Source organism: Podarcis pityusensis, assembly GCF_964106645.2.
Source record: "Podarcis pityusensis genome assembly, chromosome: 10".
Classification (NCBI taxonomy): Eukaryota; Metazoa; Chordata; class Lepidosauria; order Squamata; family Lacertidae; genus Podarcis; species Podarcis pityusensis.
The window spans coordinates 998,579-1,018,337 of record NC_138035.1 but is presented as its reverse complement, the minus strand read 5'-3'; the positions used below and the strand labels follow the sequence as shown (position 1 = coordinate 1,018,337).

The 19,759-nt window shown below is 49.6% G+C and overlaps 1 protein-coding gene across 3 annotated transcripts; it reads left to right on the top strand.

Moving 5' to 3' along the window:
- Window positions 1-4,136: 4,136 nt before the first annotated feature.
- On the top strand, window positions 4,137-18,287 carry LOC308486361 (uncharacterized protein). Of its 3 annotated transcripts, XR_013991029.1 has the most exons (4): window positions 4,140-4,281; window positions 5,200-7,555; window positions 17,247-17,472; window positions 17,754-18,287. XR_013991029.1 is itself a non-coding variant. In XM_081023160.1 (2 exons), the coding sequence occupies exon 2, from the start codon at window positions 5,381-5,383 to the stop codon at window positions 6,554-6,556; it is 1,176 nt and encodes a 391-aa protein (XP_080879286.1). In that variant the 5' UTR covers window positions 4,140-4,281; window positions 5,200-5,380; the 3' UTR covers window positions 6,557-9,835. The 3 variants fall into 3 exon arrangements, 1 of the variants encoding a protein (XP_080879286.1); XR_013991028.1 differs by having other exon boundaries at window positions 4,137-4,281; window positions 17,247-18,287; XM_081023160.1 differs by lacking the exons at window positions 17,247-17,472; window positions 17,754-18,287 and having other exon boundaries at window positions 5,200-9,835.
- Window positions 18,288-19,759: the final 1,472 nt, after the last annotated feature.

Below are 19,759 nucleotides of genomic sequence, written 5' to 3'. Positions count from 1 at the left end.
GCCGTAGTCTGCTCAGCACTTCTTTGACGTCTCTGTCGTGATCGTGCTGCGATTCAGAAAAGATGAGTATGTCATCCAGGAAACAGACACACTTCTTGTAGAGCAGCCCTGCCAAGACGTGATGCATAAAAGCTTGAAAACAGTGGGAGCCATTTTGTAATCCAAAAGGCATAACTCTGTATTCGTAGGTGCCCAGGGGCGTGAACATGGCTGTCTTCCACTCGTCGCCCTCTCGCATACGAATGAGGTTGTACGCCCCTCGGAGGTCTAACTTGGTGAAGACGCGTCCTTTGCGCACCGTCGCGAGGAGGTCGTCGATCCTGGGCATGGGGAAGTCCGATGGCTTGGTCACAGCGTTCAAAATTCGATAGTCCACCACGAGCCTTTTTTGGGGCGTGTTTTTCTTCTTGACAAAGAATACCGGACTGCCCCCCACTGCCTTGGACTCTCGGATGAAACCGCGCTCCAGATTGTGATCTATGAACTCTTTGAGTTCCTGTAGTTCGTCCTCAGACATGGAGTACAGTTTCCCCTTTGGCAACGCCGCCCCTGGTAGGAGGTCGATCTTGCAGTCGTATGGTCTGTGGGGGGGGGGTAGCTTGTCCGCCTCCTTCTCGCAGAAAACCTCCAAAAAGTCTGCGTACTTGTGGGGAACAGCTTGCAGCGTCCCAAGCTGTAGCTGTGACTCCTCTTCCTCTCCCTCCTGCTGGGGCAGGATGCAGTGTTCAGCACAATAGGAAGAGCCGAAAGTCAGCTGCCTCTGGTTCCACGCCATCGTCGGGCTGTGCTTGTCCAGCCAACTCATGCCCAGTACAATGGGCGTGTCCGATAATTGAGTGACATTGAAGCTGATGACTTCCCTGTGGTTCCCAAGTCGCATCACCATTGGTGGCGTTTGCTTCACGACTTGCCCCCCGAGCAGCTCCCTGCCATCCACCGTGACGACCTGCAGGGGCAGTGTGGCAGGCAGCAACTGTATATCGTGCTGGTCGACAAAGTCTTGCCCTATAAAGTCCGCATTGCTTCCTGAGTCAATAGTGATTGGCACGTCCATGGTGAGTCCATTGGGTAGTTGGAGCGATGCGGTGAGCCGCACTACTGGTTTGGGCGGGAGGGGGTCCGTGGGCTGCAACATCTCTGGGGACTGCTTCACTGACACGTCTGGCTGGGCCCCAGTGCCTCTGTCTCCAGCCAGACTCCTTCGTTTCCTTGCTGTGGTTCTCCTTGCTGAGTCGCTGCAGTTACCATTGCTGAGGCTGCAGTGTGCTTGTGGAGCCTCTGGGGACACTCTTTCGCCATGTGCTGGGGATTGTCGCAGATGTAGCACTTCCGGTTCCCTCTAGGAGGCTTTGCTTTCACTGCTCCCGGTGCTAGGGCTCTGGTTGCTGACTGAGCCCTTGCACCTCCAACCTCCATAGGTTCCGCTCCTCCTCCTGGCGGAGGCGTGGATTGCGCACTCGCTGCTTCTCTGGGAACGAAGGAGTAGCCTCTGGCTGGTTCGCGCCCTCCGCGCCCTTCGTCCTTGCCCCAAGGACGTTCCTCCAGACGGACCCCAACTGCGAGCGCCCTCTGAACGATCTCCTGCGTGCTCCGGGGTCTCTCCCCCCTCGCAATTTCGTCCTTAACCGGGCCGCTCAAGCCTTCCCAAAACAGGTCTCTGACTGGAGCCGAATCTCTGTCCCATTCCAGGGCACTGACCAATGCAAAAAAGCGGGCATGATACTGCCGTACACTGGCCCTCCCCTGCTTAAGTCCATGCACCTCCTTCCGGGCAAGATCCACGTCTATGCTTGATAAGAAGCACCCATCCATCGCTTTAATGAAGGCATCCGCATTTTGGAGCGCCGGATCCTTATCTCTCCACAAATTGCGCAGCCATGCTTTAGCATCTCCATGCAAATGGGACATGATAAACCCCACCTTCTCTTGCTCATCTCTAAAGTCCTTTTCCAGCAGTTGCAGTGCACACTTTACATCTGCTCTAAAGTTGGGGTACTGTTGCAAATTCCCATCGAAGTGAGAGACTAGACCGCCTGCTCATCTCCCCAACCCAATCCCCTCCGGTCTGGGTGTCAGTTGCCCTTGCTTCGTAAGCATTTCCAATCTGACCTGGAGATCTCTGTAGGCGGCAGCTGCGTCCTCCTCTCTCTTCCTGGATGCAAGTACCTCGGCATTCAATTGTGTCACTGCTTCTCTGAGATCCGCTATCTGTTGTTCGGCCGTCATCTTGTCTGCCGTTCGTGAGCTCTCGAGTAGGCACCAGCCTTCTCTCCTCTCCGCTAGGCTTTCGATGCCCACAGGAATGTGAGACGGAGCTTACTGTCAGAGCTGCTCCCCGATCCTAGCTCACAGAGGATCACGCTAGCCAGCGTTCGCTTTATAAAAGTCTTTATTGAGTTACAGTTTCCATTTCCAAGCTGCTGCGTGCAACTCTACGTCTTATGGCTAGACCGGCGAAGCTCCGTCTGAGTCTCCGCCCCTCGTACACCAACTTAATATCCTCGCCTTACTCCACCTTTTCCGCCTGACCGTCCTTCTCTGGGTCCCTCTGCGCCCCGTGGTCTCCTCCCTCCGGGACTCCTCTGACGCTGACCCCCCGGACCCTCCTGTCTCCTTGCGTCGGGCTTTAGGACCCGGCTCCCTTTCCGGGCTGCTTACTGCGCCGCCTTCCTGTGCATTTGAACTTGGCGCGCGCGCCCAACCTTCCACTTTCCGCTTGACCGTTTCTTCGCTCCCCGATGGGGGTGTGGTCACTCCTGACTCATGCCCTCCTCCCTGCTGCGAGCTGCCAGGGCTCGATCCCTGACGTCCTTCCTCTCCTCTGCGCTCTGGTGGGGACGCTGGCCCCGATTTCCAACTGCTGCCCTCTGAACCCCCGCTGGTCCCTTCCTCCTGGGGTGTCCCCCTAGGCCCCCCCTTTGCTCTGGCCACTGGCGCCCCTTTCTGTGAATCTTCCGATTCACTGGAAAGACTCGGAGATCTTGGGTCGTCGTCATCACTCATCCTTTCTTCGGACTCCTCCCCCTCGCTCTCTGTTTCCTCCCTTGCCCTCGCCTCTGCTCCTGAACCCCTGACACAGGGGATAGCCAATCACATCCCTGCTGAGTCACTCTGACCCAGCACTTCACAGAGTATTGCATCAGCCTCTTGAAGCCTGCAGACTTACTCAACATCCTGCGAATCCCAACAGAAGGAGGGGAACCACTGCATAACAGGGCCCCCAGCTTCCCAAGATTGTCCAGAAGGACACCATGGCCAAAGGTCTCCAAAGCCGCTGAGAGAACCAGGAAAGAGCTTCCCCCTCAGCCTCTAGCCCGTCAGAGATCATCAACCAGCACAACCAGGGCAAATTCAGTCCCCTGATGAGGCCTGAATCCCCATTGGAAGGATCATGGTGGCAGAAGCTTTCCTGGTCCTGCACCCCCAAAACTTCCAGCCACAATACGTTTATTAGCTTTCAAGGGCCCACCTGATACACTGTGGTCTTTTCTTCGAAAAACAAATATTTTGAATACCGTACTTTTCGCCCCATAGGATGCAACAAGTTTTTTTGGGGGGGGAAATAAAGAAAAAAAATTATTTCCCCCCCAGGCGCTTGCGGGACAGGCAGCAGTGAGAAGCGTTCTTCTCCCCGTCGCCCGCCTGCAGACCAGGTCCGGGGACAGCGGGAAGACAAGCTGCACCTCCCCACTGTGCCCGGAGCTTGCGGGGCTGGCGGCGGGGAGAAGCACGCGTCTCCCCGCCGTCAGCCTCCAAACCACATTGGGAGACAGCGGGATGGCGGCGTTCCGCCTCCCCGCTGTCCCCCGACCTTGTGGGGCTGGCGCTGCGGCTCTCCTGAAGCCTGTTTGGCACCAGCTTGGCCGCAGGAGTTGAATGAAGAAGGTGTGCAGGACACCATCCAACTGTCTTAGAGACTCCACTCTGGATTTGTGTAGGTTTTCCTCCAGATCCTTTTCTTCTCCTGAACATAACTCACGAGGCAGTGAAGGTTTAGGACCAGAGTTTTCCTTCTCGATGGGCTCCCTTCCCCAGTTGACGATCCCATCGGCCCTTCATTTTCCTCTACAGGATGGGCAGAATCTGCCTTCTGGACTGTAGGATTCACTGTTCTTCTCCTCCTCTCCATCCACCAGGGCTTGACTTCAGGTGCAGCAGAATTCCCCAGCCCCCCAAGGATTTGAGACCTATCAGCTATCCTCACCTCGTTTTGCCGGCCGGTTGAAGCCATTCCTGGGATTGTGGCCCCTGATTCATCCTGACAGCTTCTGGAAGGCACAGGTGAGAGCTGAGTGCAGGGTGGGGACCACCAAAGGTACTACCTCTCCCATAACACCCCATGACATCAGATAATAGCTATATTTGAGACAGAACAGGAATAAATTCACGTCTCTAGAAATAACACAACTTCAGGCCATCAATAAATGAACACTACATATTCAAGGTTGAAGTTTTCACTAGTACAGTTATCCATTTGCCTTTAAAATGCAGCTTTTTCAGTGTCACTTTAGGATAGTCAGAAGACAGGCACGAGATCAGGCAGCACATCATTATGATAAGGAGGAATGGGGTGGGTGTTTCCATCTGGGATTCCCATTTGCCAGCTGCTTTCCTTCTGCTTCTCCTGCTCTCTCCATGCAATGCAAGGCATGTAGATGGAGGTCCATCTCCAAGAACAGGAGCTTCCCTGAGCACCCATTCAGCTGACCCCAAGCACCAAGCCTTGTCACTAGTTCTCTGACTGACCCAGACCACAGTCCCTGGAAAAGACATAGACCTGGGCCTCACATAATGGCCCACATGGACCTCTTGAGGCCAATGGGACTGTGCAGGTGATTCAGGAAGATCTAGAAGTGGATGGAGGATTATGATGCAGAGGATGGGGAATGTCCAAAGGAATGATGAACCAGAGAAAGAGAGGCCCTGTTCATGGACAGAGAGCAGCTGCCTTTCCTGTGAGGAAACAATTGATTTGAAAAGGCTGTATTCCAAGATCATGCTGTGCTATTAACAATGTTTGAGGATTATGAAAGGTGGTGGTGCATTACTATCATTTGATGACATTGTATTTTCATTTCCAAAAAATTGGGAACATGGGTAGGACAGTGGAGAATGTAGGAGATGTTGAAATAAGAGAAGGTGCTAATGGAGCTGGATGTGCTCTCTTTCCCTTTGTTCTCTTCCTTGAAACCCAAACAGGATTTGCTTTCCTCCCACTCTGAAGAAGGTGATGGAGAAAACATTCAGAAATCCAGGGGATGGGGCACCTTTCATTTCATTAGGAATAGAAATTAAAATGTGTGAAATGTGGAATATGCTTCATTGAATGAGGACACATAGCTCACATCAATGACTCCGAGAGGAGAAGCCATTTAAAGGTATGGAGAGTGGGAAACATTTCACTGATAGTCGAAAACTTAGAACACATCAGCGGACTCACATGGGCAAGAAAGGATTCCAATGCAGGGAGTGTGGGAAGAACTTCAGTCAGAGAGGACTCCTCAATATACACCTGCGGACTCACACAGGGGAAAAACCATTTAAATGCATGGAGTGCGGAAAAAGCTTCCGTCAGAGTGGACACATAAGTGCACATCTACGGACTCACACGGGTGAAAAACCTTTTAAATGCATGGAATGTGGAAAAAGCTTCAGTCGGAGTGGACATTTAAGTTCACACCTACGGACTCACACGGGTGAAAAACCATATAAATGTATGGAGTGTGGAAAGAGCTTCAGTAAGAGTGGACACCTCAGTAAACATCACCAGACTCACACAGGGGAGAAACCATATGAATGCAGGGAGTGTGGGAAGAGCTTCAGTCAGAATGCAGACCTTAAATTACACCAGCGAACTCACACTGGTGAAAAACCATATAAATGTATGGAGTGTGGAAAGAGCTTCAGTCAGAGTGGACACCGCAATATGCATCAACGGACTCACACAGGGGAGAAACCATATAAATGTATAGAGTGCGGAAAGAGCTTTAGTGAAAATGGAGCCCTTAGAATACATCAACGGACTCACACAGGGGAAAAACCATTTAAATGTATGGAATGTGGAAAGAGCTTCAGTCAGAATGCAGACCTTAAAAAACATCAACGGATTCACACAGGGGAGAAACCATATAAATGTATGGAATGTGGAAAGAGCTTCAGTTTCGATGCAGGCCTTAGATCACATCAACAGACTCACACAGGGGAGAAACCATATGGATGTATGGAGTGTGGAAAGAGCTTCCATCAGATTGGAACACTTAGAATACATCAACGGACTCACACAGGGGAAAAACCATTTAAATGCATTGAGTGCGGAAAGAGCTTCAGTCGAAATGGATACCTTAGAACACATCAACGGACTCACACAGGGGAGAAACCATATAAATGTATGGAATGTGGAAAGAGCTTCAGTTACGATTCAGGCCTTAGATCACATCAACGGACTCACACAGGCAGGGGAAAACCATATGAATGTATGGCATGCGGGAAGAGCTTCAGTCAAAAAGGAGACCTTAAATTACACCAGCAGACTCACACAGGGAAGAATCCATTTTAATGCATTGAGTGCGGAAAGAGCTTCAGTCAGAATGGAGACCTTAAAACACATCAACGGATTCACACAGGGGAGAAACCATATAAATGTATGGAGTGTGGAAAGACCTTCAGTAAGAGTGGACACCTCAATATACATCAACGGACTCACACAGGGGAGAAACCATTTAAATGCATGAAGTGCGGAAAAAGCTTCAGTCAAAGTGGAAATCTTAGAAAACCTCAGCAGACACACAGGGAAGAAACCATTTAAATGTATGGAGTTCGGAAGGAGCTTCAGTCCGAGTGGAACCCTTGATTTACATCATCAAACTTCCACAAGAGACAAACCGTATAAACGTCAGGAAAGTATTTTGAGGCTCAGTCCTAGTGGAAGTCCTACATCAACAGACTCATGGACAGGAAGAAATTTAACAGTTGACACCCTACAAACCCATCAACCCTCAAAGAGGAGAAGCTGATTAAAGGGAAAGATTGCAGAAAGTGCTTTAGTTATAATGGAGTGTTTAAGGAACATCTAAGGACTCAGAGGGGAGAACCCATTTAGATGTATGGAGTGTGGGACATGTTCCTTTCAGAGTTTACTCTTCTTCACAGTAATTAACTCAGCAGAAAATCCATCTTAAAAGCATGTTGTGTATTTGAGGTTCTGCTGTTTATATGTAAAAGTGTATAGTAATGGACAGAGTGCCTGAAGAACTATGGGTGGAGGCTCGTAACATTATACAAGAGGCAGCAACTAAAACCATCCCAATGAAAAGGAAATGCAAGAAAGCAAAGTGGCTGTCCAGTGAGGCCTTACAAATAGCGGGGGAGAGAAGGCAAGCAAAATGCGAGGGAGATAGTGAAAGATACAGGAAATTGAATGCAGATTTCCAAAGAATAGCAAGGAGAGACAAGAAGGCCTTCCTAAACGAGCAATGCAAACAAATAGAGGAAAACAACAGAATGGGAAGAGCCAGAGATCTGTTCAAGAAAATTGGAGATATGAAAGGAACATTTCGTACAAAGATTTCCATAATAAAGGACAAAAGTGGAAAGGACCTAACAGAAGCAGAAGACATCAAGAAGAGGTGGCAAGAATACACAGAGGAACTATACCAGAAAGAAATGGGTGTCTCGTATACCCCAGGTAGTGTGCTTGCTGACCTTGAGCCAGACATCCTGGAAAGTGAAGTCAAATGGGCCTTAGAAAGCACTGCTAATAACAAGGCCAGTGGGAGTGATGGTATTCCAGCTGAACTATTTAAAATTTTAAAAGATGCTGCTGTTAAGGTGCTACACTCAATATGCCAGCAAATTTGGAAAACTCAGCAGTGGCCGGAGGATTGGAGAAGATCAGTCTACATCCCAATCCCAAAGAAGGGAAGTGCCAAAGAATGCTCCAACTACCGCACAATTGCACTCATTTCACACGCTAGCAAGGTTATGATTAAAATTCTACAAGGAAGGCTCAAGCAGTATGTGGACTGAGAACTCCCAGAAGTGCAAGCTGGATTTAGAAGAGGCAGAGGAACCAGAGACCAAATTGCAAACATGCACTGGATTATGGAGAAAGCTAGAGAGTTCCAGAAAGACATCTACTTCTGCTTCATTGACTATGCAAAAGCCTTTGACTATGTTGACCACAGCAAACTATGGCAAGTTCTTAAAGAAATGGGAGTGCATCTGTCTCCTGAGAAATCTCTATGTGGGACAAGAAGCTACAGTTAGAACTGGATATGGAACAACTGATTGGTTCAAAATTGGGAAAGGAGTACGGCAAGGCTGTATATTGTCTCCCTGCTTATTTAACTTATATGCAGAATTCATCACGCGAAAGGCTGGGCTGGTTGAATCCCAAGCCGGAATTAAGATCACCGGAAGAAATATCAACAACCTCAGATATGCAGATGACACAACCTTGATGGCAGAAAGTGAGGAGGAATTAACCCCTGCTTGGCAGGGGGTTGGACTCGATGGCCCTTGTGGTCTATTCCAACTCTTTGATTCTATGATTCTTCTATGATTCTATAAAGAACCTTTTAATGAGGGTGAAAGAGGAGAGCGCAAAATATGGTCTGAAGCTCAACATCAAAAAAACGAAGATCATGGCCACTGGTCCCATCACCTGGCAAATAGAAGGGGAAGAAATGGAGGCAGTGAGAGATTTTACTTTCTTGGGCTCCATGATCACTGCAGATGGTGACAGCAGTCACAAAATTAAAAGACACCTGCTCCTTGGGAGAAAGGCGATGGCAAACCTAGACAGCATCTTAAAAAGCAGAGACATCACCTTACCAACAAAGGTCTGTATAGTTAAAGCCATGGTTTTCCCAGTAGTGATGTATGGAAGTGAGAGCTGGACCATAAAGAAGGCTGATCGCCGAAGAATTGATGCTTTTGAATTATGGTGCTGGAGGAGACTCTTGAGAGTCCCATGGACTGCAAGAAGATCAAACGTATCCATTCTGAAGGAAATCAGCCCTGAGTGCTCACTGGAAGGACAGATCGTGAAGCTGAGGCTCCAATACTTTGGCCACCTCATGAGAAGAGAAGACTCCCTGAAAAAGACCCTGATGGGAAAGATGGAGGGCACAAGGAGAAGGGGACGACAGAGGACAAGATGGTGGGACAGTGTTCTTGAAGCTACCAGCATGAGTTTGACCAAACTGCGGGAGGCCGTGGAAGACAGGAGTGCCTGGCATGCTCTGGTCCCTTGGGTCACGAAGAGTCGGACACGAATAAACGACTAAACAACAACATAGTAATGAAATAATGAAGGTAACATCTCACAATAGTGATTATAATTTTAGATGTAAGGTACCTTTTGATAGTGAGGGGGAGAGGGTGAATCTGGATTTCTGGTGGTGAATGAGGATTAGGGCTGGGCGATATATTGATCTCATCCTATACTGGTTTCTAGACTACATTGTGATAACCTTCCAAAAACAATGGATATGGCAACACACCAAGAATCCCAGTGTGTGTTTCTGGGATTCTCATTTGCCTGGAACCTGCCAGCAGAAAGCTTTGCTTCGTGAAGCCCCTGCAGATTTCGAGTTGCTGACTTCCCTCCCAGACGACAGGAAGCGAAAGACACACCTCCATTGCCCTGTGTCCTTCCAGCCTCTTTCCTCCCTTGCTCCCTTCTGCCGGTTTGTGTGCCTGACTTGGATATCCTGTGTGCTGTATGATTTTACTGCTGAAACTGGATTTGCTCTCAGGAGCTACGTTTTGTGCCTCACTGGGGACCCAGTGAGAACTGTATGCTTTGAAAGCTCAGTAAACTATTACTGAAGAATTCCTGCTGCCTCTCTGTGTGTTTTTGACCTCAGTGTGGGACTTGCTCTGCACGTGGCCTCTACCCTGCTGCTACTTGGCTCATGCCCTGGAGTTGCTCTACTCAAGCATGCAAGACGGTTTTTGCACCAAACTCTGTCACCCCCCCCCCACCGCATGATCTCCAAGCACTGCTTCTTCACCAGAAATTCATCCCTGCCTCCTAAGCATTCTGAAGAAAACTGATAATACTGTAAGTTAATGGGAGATTTCCCCCCAAGCCTAATTGCAAGAGGGGAACGGAGGGGCTCCATGGACCAGGGAAGTCTCCTGATGGGCCCATCTTCACTCTTGAACCCCATGGGGCAACCCCAGAGCTCCTCCTTATTCTGGGGTTTGGGGAAGGTAGTATTTTTCCATAGTCCCAGAAGTTTTTATTCAGTCATGCTGCTAGGGAGTTTTCCTACCAGAGGACCACAGTTCATACTGCTATCATACTGATTTTACTGCTGTTTCTGCTTTTGCTGTCATGGACTGGCTGGGTGCAGGGGGGGGAGGCACCAGTTGGGGGACCTTCAAGGGAAGAAGGCTTAGATCCTGGGGACTTGTGGTGGGATGGCAGTGAGCAGATAGAGGGAGAAAGGGGAGCAGACCGGAAGGGGAGGTGTTGCAAGCTGAGGAGGAAACAGGGTTTGGTGAGCCAGAAGAGTCTGTGGCAGAGAGCAGTTCAGGCTCAGAGGGAGGAGAGGAGGGGGCCAGGAGACCCAGAGGAGGCCGGCTGCTGAAGCATCCAGGGAGACTCCCCCTCCTGCTGCGACCAGCTCCCCTCTCCCCTGGTCTCCCAGAGCACACAGAGAAATCCAATTCAGACCCATGAGCCTGTACATTATATTAATGGGCGTAGGGTTTTTTTTGTCCCAACATGCATCACTTTAATCTCATTGACAATGAGCTGTATTTTCTGCCCATTCACCCCATTTGGAGAGGTCCTTTTGGAGCTCCTTGCAATCTCTCTTTCTTGAACAACCCTGGACAATTTGCTTCCATCAGCAAACTTTGCCCCCTCCCTGCTCCCTCCTAAGTCTAGATCATTTGTGAACAAGTTGAAAAGCCACAGGTCCCAATACTGATCTTGAGGGGACTCCGCTTCTGCTCCTCTCCATTCAGAGTACTGTCCCTTTCTTAGTACGTGTTCCCCCCTCCCTCCTTCCTTCTGCGCTGCAGAGAGAACCTTGCAGAAAAGTTCTGGGGTGAATTTTGCTTCCCCACACATCCAACACTGCTCAGCATTCAGGGAAATGGACGAGGAAAGCTGGCCACAATCCAAGAGACTGAGGTCAGCAGAAAGCAAAGCAAAGCCTACTCAAAGGGAAACCTCTTCAGCTTCCAGCCCGTCTGCTCCCACCATGGCTGAAGAAGACTTGCCCTTTGGGAACGGCACAGCTGAATGGAATCCCCACAATTGCTCCTGCGGGAGGAATAGGGGCATTGACCCCTATACTCAAAGGGGATGTCCAGTGATAAGGAAAATCCCGGGTTGAGAGGCCCCAGCTCGTTGGGGTGCAAGTCCCCCCATGAGTCTGTGAGGTCAGTGAAAGAAGGAAGTTCCAGCCAAGTACAGTGGTACCTCGAATTACAAACTGCTCATGTTACAAACGCTTCATGTTACAAACTCCGCTAACCTTGAAGAGTTACAGACCTCCGGAACGAATAAAGTTCGTAACTAGAGGTACCACTGTAATCTGGAGCAAACCGGCGATCAGTAGACCACGATCTTTATTGTTGCACAAGAGATTCCCACACAGAGCAAGAACCCTGAGCCTGGGGTGACATCAACCTTTTTAACTCCCCCCCTTCACCCAGAATACATTTCAAGTAGCATCCTCACTAGTATGTCACAAGTGGGGAGGGGTATCAAAGGGTTAGACAAGTTCAGCAGTTCATCCTTCTATCAGGTACATCTCCGGACACCTCTCAAGTACCCACCACCCAGAGAACAATTAAACTATCCACATACATCTTTGCCCTCAGGGCTTCTCCTGAGATGGGCTGAGATGGCTTGGCCAGCTGCCTCTGTGGGGCAGCCCCTTGTCGCCCCTTGGTCACTCCCTGGGTGGGGCGAAGTGTACATGCTCTCACGCTCAGGGGATTATGGCAGGAGGCCCTGATCTCGCTGCCTACGTGACTATCCCCTTCCAGGGTCATGAAGGAGGTGAAGCCTACATTTACATTTTCTTGAGAGTTAAAATGGGACGCGGGTGGCACTGTGGGCTAAAGTCAAGTCAAGTCAAGTTTTATTGCGGCAAAAGCCAGTGACACTAAACACCACAAGATCAAACAAAAAGAAATCAACAACAACATCAGAAAAAAAAGGATTACACAAGGGAACTTCACAGTGTGCCATTCAACAGAAGAGATTTACGCTTCCTGATTACTAAAGTGCAAAATTTGGCCACCTCATATGATATTGAGCTTGAGGAATCTTCCAGAAGGTATTTTCGTAGGAATTCGGGAGAGGATTCCAAATAGTGTTGTAGGGGTATAAATTTTGATAAAAGCAGCAAAATAAGTTGAACTCGTTCTTCACTATAAAGTTCGCAAAATAGAAGGATGTGTGTGACAGATTCTACCTTATTAGACATACAAGGGCAGAGACGCGCATGCATTGGTACCCGCGTGAATTTGCCGTACAGCACTGCTGAAGGCATGGTCTCAAAGCGGGCTCTAGAGAAAGCCCATCTATAAGCTTCGTTAGTGATGTTAGTTAAGTAAGGGGCAGCTGCAAAATTAGGGCAAGCTTTTAAACATCTATACGCCTCCGGGAGTAGGGCGTCTTCTTGCTGTAATTCGACATCGTAAAGTCTCTGAATGATAATTGCTTTTGCCTTGTTCAGAGTTCCAGTAAAAAGATTTTCAGGGTTTAGGCCAATTTGTTTGATCTTATTAGTTATTTGCATAAGCCAAGGAGGATAGGGAACTGCGGCCAGGAAGCAAGGTAACAGTCCCTTAGGATTGTAATGGATTTTCAGCCAGAGGGATATTGCTTGCTCCCAGACTTTTAATTCCACTCTGGGCAGTCCTGCCTCTTGCCTTAAGACTGCATTAGGTGTACACTTTGGGGTAGCAAATAATGATCTTAAGAATTTTGATTGTACTGTTTCAAGGGTCTTAAGGTTGGCAGAAGGGCTAATTTGAGAGCCATACAGGAGTTGGGCTAAAGATTTTGCCTGAAAAACTTTTAGGGCCATCGGGAGGAAGCCAGCTCCTTTCCTTCTGAATAATCTAAGGATGGCATTTGCACTTCTTCCTGCTGATATAGCTGATGTGGTCAGGTGTGTTGACCATATGGCATTATAAGAGAAAGTAATGCCTAAGTATTGGAAGGTCTTAGTCTGTTCAATGGCGTTTCCCTTTACGCTCCAATTATCTTTCCTGAAGGAGCGGTTAAAATGTACAATTTTGGTTTTGGCAAAATTAATTGTTAACAGTTCAGTGTTACATTGGTCACTAAACTTTCCTAAGGCACGTTTCAGACCCACTTTGGTTTGAGAGAGAAGAACAGCGTCATCCGCATACATTAAAACAGCTACTTTTCTGCCGTTAGAGAACACGGGGGGGGGGGGGTTCGATTTCACGGCAGCATGTGACCAGGGAGTTAACATAGATGTTAAATAAAAATGGGGCTAATAGGCATCCTTGTCTAACACCTCTTTGGACTGGGATTCCTCTAGAGAGTCTGCCGTCCTGTGCGAGTCTTATCTGGAGGGTATTGTTCTCATGAAGCTTAATCATCAGAAGTAATAACCTTCTGTTAATACCCATATTGGCCAATTTGGCCCAGAGCCTACCCCTGGATACAAAATCAAATGCTGCCTTTAGGTCCACAAAGGCCGCATACAATGACTTTTTCCAATGTTTCACATACTAATAGACAAAATAATCTAACACTAAGCAGTGATCTATGTGAGCTAAATGAAAGAGCCTAGGGCTTGCCGATCGGAAGGTCGGCGGTTCGAATCCCCGCGACGGGGTGAGCTCCCGTTGCTCGGTCCCTGCTCCTGCCAGCCTAGCAGTTCAAAAGCATGTCAAAGTGCAAGTAGATAAATAGGTACCACTCCAGCGGGAAGGTAAACGGCATTTCTGTGCGCTGCTCTGGTTCGCCAGAAGAAGCTTAGTCCTGCTGGCCACATGACCCAGAAGCTGTACGCCGGCTCCCTCAGCCAGTAAAGCGAGATGAGCGCCGCAATCCCAGAGTCGGTCACGACTGGACCTAATGGTCAGGGGTCCCTTTACCTTTACCTTAAACATTGGAGAGACGACCACTGGCAGAGGAAGAGGGGTGTGCCACGCCCCCAGGACACGCGCCAACCATGCCCCCGCCTGCTACCCCCCCCGTGCCGGAGCATGAAGCATATGTGGGCTTACGGTTTTGGTGCTTGTGGATCTCATGGGATTTAATGTCTTGCCATTATAAATGCACGGGGATAAGTGCATTTATAGAGACACATTTCCACAAAAAGACCCAAACTCCGGCATGTAGCCGCAGGTGATACAATAGGAGCCTTTCTGCAAATGGCCTTTGCGACACAACTCACTGGATGGTTACAAAGTACACACATTTGCCTCTGTGCAACTGATGTTTTCGCTTAGCCCTTTTCCTCAATGAATCCACCCATTTCTGGATGAAATGTAACTTCTGCCAGGAAAACCTGAGCTGAAATAGTAAGGAGAGCAAAACAGCAGCCCTGTCTGACCCCCGTCAGCCCCAAGACTCCCCCAGTCACGTGGCAGGAGATTCATCCTGAGCCCCCCCCCCCTCCGTGAGATGGGTATGTTGTAGGAAAAATCTGAGGGCTCCCTTGGACAAAAATAAAAACACCAACCAGAGCAAATTGAAGCAAATCAGCAGCCTGTAGGCCTGGTCTTTATTGAAGAAAGACTGTCGCGACAGGGTGCTCCCCTCACTCGCAGGTGAGAGGAAAGACCCAGAAAAATAGTGTGCCAAGTCTTATAAAATCTTTTGAAATTCCCCTCCTCTAGGTCAAGCCCACCCCCAGAAACATCATGCATACATTACAGAAAGGAGGGGTTGAGGGAGGAGTTGGTGGTAACCTGAGTATCTTGTCACCTGGCTGGTTCCTCCCTTCCCCCCTCCCCATGAGTTACTTCCAGGAGACAAAGGGGAGTTTGCAGTTTCCTGCCCCCTGAGGGAAGATCTGATCATTGTCCTTTGTTTCAGTCCATGCTGAATCCACTCCCATATGCAAGTTCTTTGTGATCTTGATTGTCTTCTGTCTGGGATCATCAGGGCAGGGCTCCTGCAGATGTGCTGAGACGGTGAAGGGATTTTGGCTGACCAGGGTCAAACCCCCCCTCCCCTTTTGTTAGTTCTTGTCATATGGAGTAAAATAAAAATGGAACAGTGCAAATCCAATGTATGGTTGATTTTTCTATGAATTTATAACAGAAATGTGGCGTATGTAGTGTGTGAGTGTGTGTGTGTATGAAGTTTGTACAAGCAGAATGATTGGGGTGGGGGGGTTCCTGCTACAGGTATAACATCATGGATGATCTAGTGATGATTCATATGATCCATTGGTGATCCACATGATCCAAGCAGACTGGGCCAAAGAGCAGATCTCTAGGCCTGATAGAAAGGGGTCTGCGATGATGGATTCTGGAGTCAAGAAATCCTCCCTTTCCAGTGATCTCTCAGGCTGGCCAGGAAAAGGCAGCGAGCAGGAATCGTCAGGGATCCCGATGGACAGACCTGTCATGTTGCCAAAACACGAACTCGGAGTCTGATCTGATTTAAATGCAGAACTCATTTTGTGACTTCGCTGTTGGATTGTCGGGATCAGCCCCTCCCCCCTCTCCTGATCCCCAGAAGGAAGACCGGGGGGGGGATTTCCTCTCCTCCTCCCCCCCCCGCTCCACACTTTCCCTCCCCTCCCGGCACATCCTTCTCTCATCCCGCCCACACAATCCCAAATCACCCCCCCAAAATACATGGCTCCTCCTCCTCCTCCAATCCGGCTTCTGCTCCAGAAATGTGGGGCGGGGAGCCCCCCTCCCACCCTGCCTGCTTCTCCCGCAAGTGGAGCGTCCACTCCGGATTGCTGCTCTGCCCCGTAGCTCGGGGGGGGGCGCTTTCGGAAAGGGGAGGGAGGAGGCAGGGGACCCCCCCCCAATGGATGTTGCAGGAAAGGAGAATCGGGAGCGAGGAGAAAGAGGCAAAGGGGTCGCGGGGGGGGGAGGAGAGGGGGGAAGGACCCAGAGACCCCCGCCAGCTCCCCCAAGCGCCTTCCGTGGGGCCTGGATCCCTGCACGCGTGCTGCGAAGGGAGCTTTTCTCGGCCCCTTAGGCGCCTTGGCGGGGACGGGCATGGGACCCCCACCCAGGGAGTCCCCATGAGGACCCCATCGCCCCGTGTCCCCCGCGCAGGCATCCCCGGAGCGCTGGGGGCTCCGCGCAGAGAGAGGTGGGCCACGAAAGGGTTAACGGGCACGAGGGATAGAGACCCCCCTGCCCCTCCCCTGCTTGTCTTTGGGGGGGTGCCTCCGACTGGAGAGATGGGGGCTCAGGGTGTGGGGTGAGCAGATCCAAGGGAGCCTCTGGATGCAGGGGAGACTCAGGAGAGAGGCAGGGGGTCAAGGAAATTGGGGGGGGGGGAGAGGAGCATCCCTGGGGCAGGGAAGGGCAGCATTGGCGGAGGGGGGGGAGATATCGCATCTCCATTGTGGCAGCTGCGGAGGATCTCTGGTGGAACAGCCTTGGCCTCTCTCTCCCGCCCAGTAATCGACCCCCCCCTTCAAGGCGACCAGAGAGGGATCCCTGGAAAGTGGGGGGTCCTGTCCCCCCACCCTTCCTTCCCGCAATCTCCATCCTCTTCCTGCCCCATAAGCCCCTGCCCTGTCCAGACACAGCGATTCTGCCCAGTCCAACCATTGGTCCCCTGGAGAGGAGAGGAAATCCAGAGGAAGAGATGTCAGTATTTGTAGAAAGAAAAGAGAAGGTTCTGGCCTCCCTTTGTCCCCTCAGCCTGGTCCTTGGGCCCTTGGCAGCATCGAAGAGACCGCGAGAAGAGCATCCTTGCAGAGTACTTTCTGCTTTTACAGTGGTACCTACAGTGGTTACATACGCTTCAGGTTACAGACACTTCAGGTTACAGACTCCACTAACCCAGAAATAGTACATCAGGTTAAGAACTTTGCTTCAGGATGAAAACAGAAATCGTGCTCTGGTGGCACAGCGGCAGCAGGAGGCCCCATTAGCTAAAGTGGTGCTTCAGGTTAAGAACAGTTTCAGGTTACGAATGGAACTCCGGAACAAATTAAGTACTTAACCCGAGGTACCACTGTATTCTAAAAAGTCTTTCTGCAAAAGCGACTGGCCAACTGTACACACATCAACACTGCCAGCTGATACGGAAGGAACAAGGGGGGGGGGTACCCATCCTTCCCCACCGCTCCCTGAAGGGGTCCGAGGCGATGGCCCCTGCAGTGCCCAGCCGGCCTCGAACCCTCAGCCCCCGCACCATTGCATAGGCACCACTCTGTACCCCTGCCTTGTAAATAAAAGGCTCTCTTTCCTGTCTTCATGCGGGCAGAATAAGCCCCATCTTTCCTATGCCTTTCTCTCGCCCTATTCCTAACGTGAGTCGACCGTATCATATTGTATTCCCCATTCATAAAACGAGCCACGCTTTAGCCAATCACAGCCGTGCATTCGTCCTGCAGGAGCTAGCTCAGGGAGCTCTTGCACGCCTCATTTAATCTCCTGACAAGCTGCTGACGGCCCCCCCCACGGCCCCCCCCACGGCGAGAACAATGGATCCGAAACCAGAGACCTCGTAAAACTGTCAAAGTCTTGTTATAATGTATCCATTCTTGCTACAATGTGTCCATTTTGTTTCCGCTTTGATCACCAATACGGAATAGGTCAGAATGCATAGAAAACCTTTGGAAATTGATATAAAATCAACCATAACTCCGATTTCCTAGCTCTTGGTGTCATTCAACTCAGCTCCCTTTGGACTCCATGATGCCACCCCGACCTCCATAATCCCTGAAGCGGCAGGGCACGTACACAGGAACTTCCTAATCCTGTCAGATCGTTTTGCCTAACCCTTCCTCCGGGCGATACCAGGTGGCAGACGATGCATATCTCTGGCCCTTTGTCTTGCCACCACCGGTACTTGATAAATGTTTATCTATGTGTATCTCTCGCTCTACATATTTCCCCCTCCCTTATCTCAAATGTTAATTAGTGTAACCCCACCTTTCTCTGAGATATTCATGACGTGTCTAATATATTCATGATGTAATCCATGAAACCCAACCTTCCCATAGTGTATTCATGACACTGTATTCTGGGACTTGGAGGGAACTTTTAAAAGTTTATGTCGCCCCATTCTCGGGGTTCAATCTCGTCTTGAACCTGTTGCGCAATAAACTTGGATCTTCTGCAGTTTGCTCCTGTCCGGCTGAGCTCATTTTCTTCCGCAGGGACCCGCGGACTTACTTAGTCCGACGAGCTGGGTGGCAGAATAGCCCTGCACCCAGATTTTTCCGTAACACAGCTTTCACCAACCAACCGACCCAACACCAAACTAACATTTCTCACTCTATATATACAACCCGCAGCTTTTTAAGCAGTAAAGAAACAGCGGCCAATTTTTAGCCGTGACGAGAGAGGAGGGGGGAGGCCTTCTCAGAAGTGGCTCTTGGTTTCCGAAATCCCACCCAGGAAGCAGCCAGAAGCCTTTTCCTCTCTCTCAGGCTTCCATCTTTAATGTCTTTTCCACTGAGGATGAGGATAATGTACACCTGTCATCAGAAACAGGGGTGCAGAGTCCATGGAATGGCTCTCAGGATTGATAGAGAAGTTGCACCTCAAAAGCATTTCTGTTCCTCTTATTCTTTGTAGCCAATGTCAGAGTGACTGACAAGCTGAGATACAACCCATCAGCATCCGATGACAGCGACTGCATGAATCTTTTGTCACGTGACAAAGACACATGAGAGCAGAAGCAGCCAAGCAGGCTGGGAAGTGCAGGGACTGCACAGTCATTTGGGCCTCCTCAATTTATTCAGGCTTAACTGCTAACTGTGGAGTCATTCTGACGTAGTAGCCAGTTGCACTTTGTGCTCTCTGTAAGATTTCAGCAAGAGTCTGTCTGTCTCAGCCGTGAGCAGAGTCTCTATGCAATCTCAGTCAAACTGTTTGGAACCATGTTGTTTATGAAGAAGCTTCTTTTAATTCAGTAAAGCTTTTATTCTTTAAAACTCTGCATTATTAATTTACGCTGTGTGTCATCTTCCCAGTCAAAGGACCCATTTTCATGATAGACAGTTCCTGTGGCTGGAGGCTCTACACACCGGGTGTGCCTGTGCAGGCCAACGACTGCCAGTATTAGCACAGGTGAGGTGTGTGACCTCCCCAAATTTACAGACTGTATATGAATGAGAGTTTGTGGGTGGGATTATAGTTTACAGCAACCCTGTGATTTTCTCCACCCATAAGATTTTGTGAGCTGATATAGCAGTACGAATTCCAAAATAACTTTTAAAAAACCCACAAGATCATCATCATCGCATTTATACCCCCAGGCCTTAGTTTGCCTCCCCATGATCTAGAGAAAACACCAGCTTTGAATCATAGAGTAAAACTACCAGAACCTTCTTGAACCGATAGGTTAGGAATCATCGCTGTACTTAGATCCGTACTTTTCTATGCCTGAGAAATGCAACCATGACACTGGGAATGTTCAGGGATGCAGGAGAGGATATTTTGTTTGATTATATCCTTTCCAACTTGTGTTAACAAGTTGTACAATTTAGCAGAGTAACATTCCCCCTTTTAAACTTACAGCGGATGCGTTTGCTCAGGCTCGCTAAAGCCTCTAAAATAAGTTTCCTTGGTAATTTCCCCTTTAGTCCCTCAT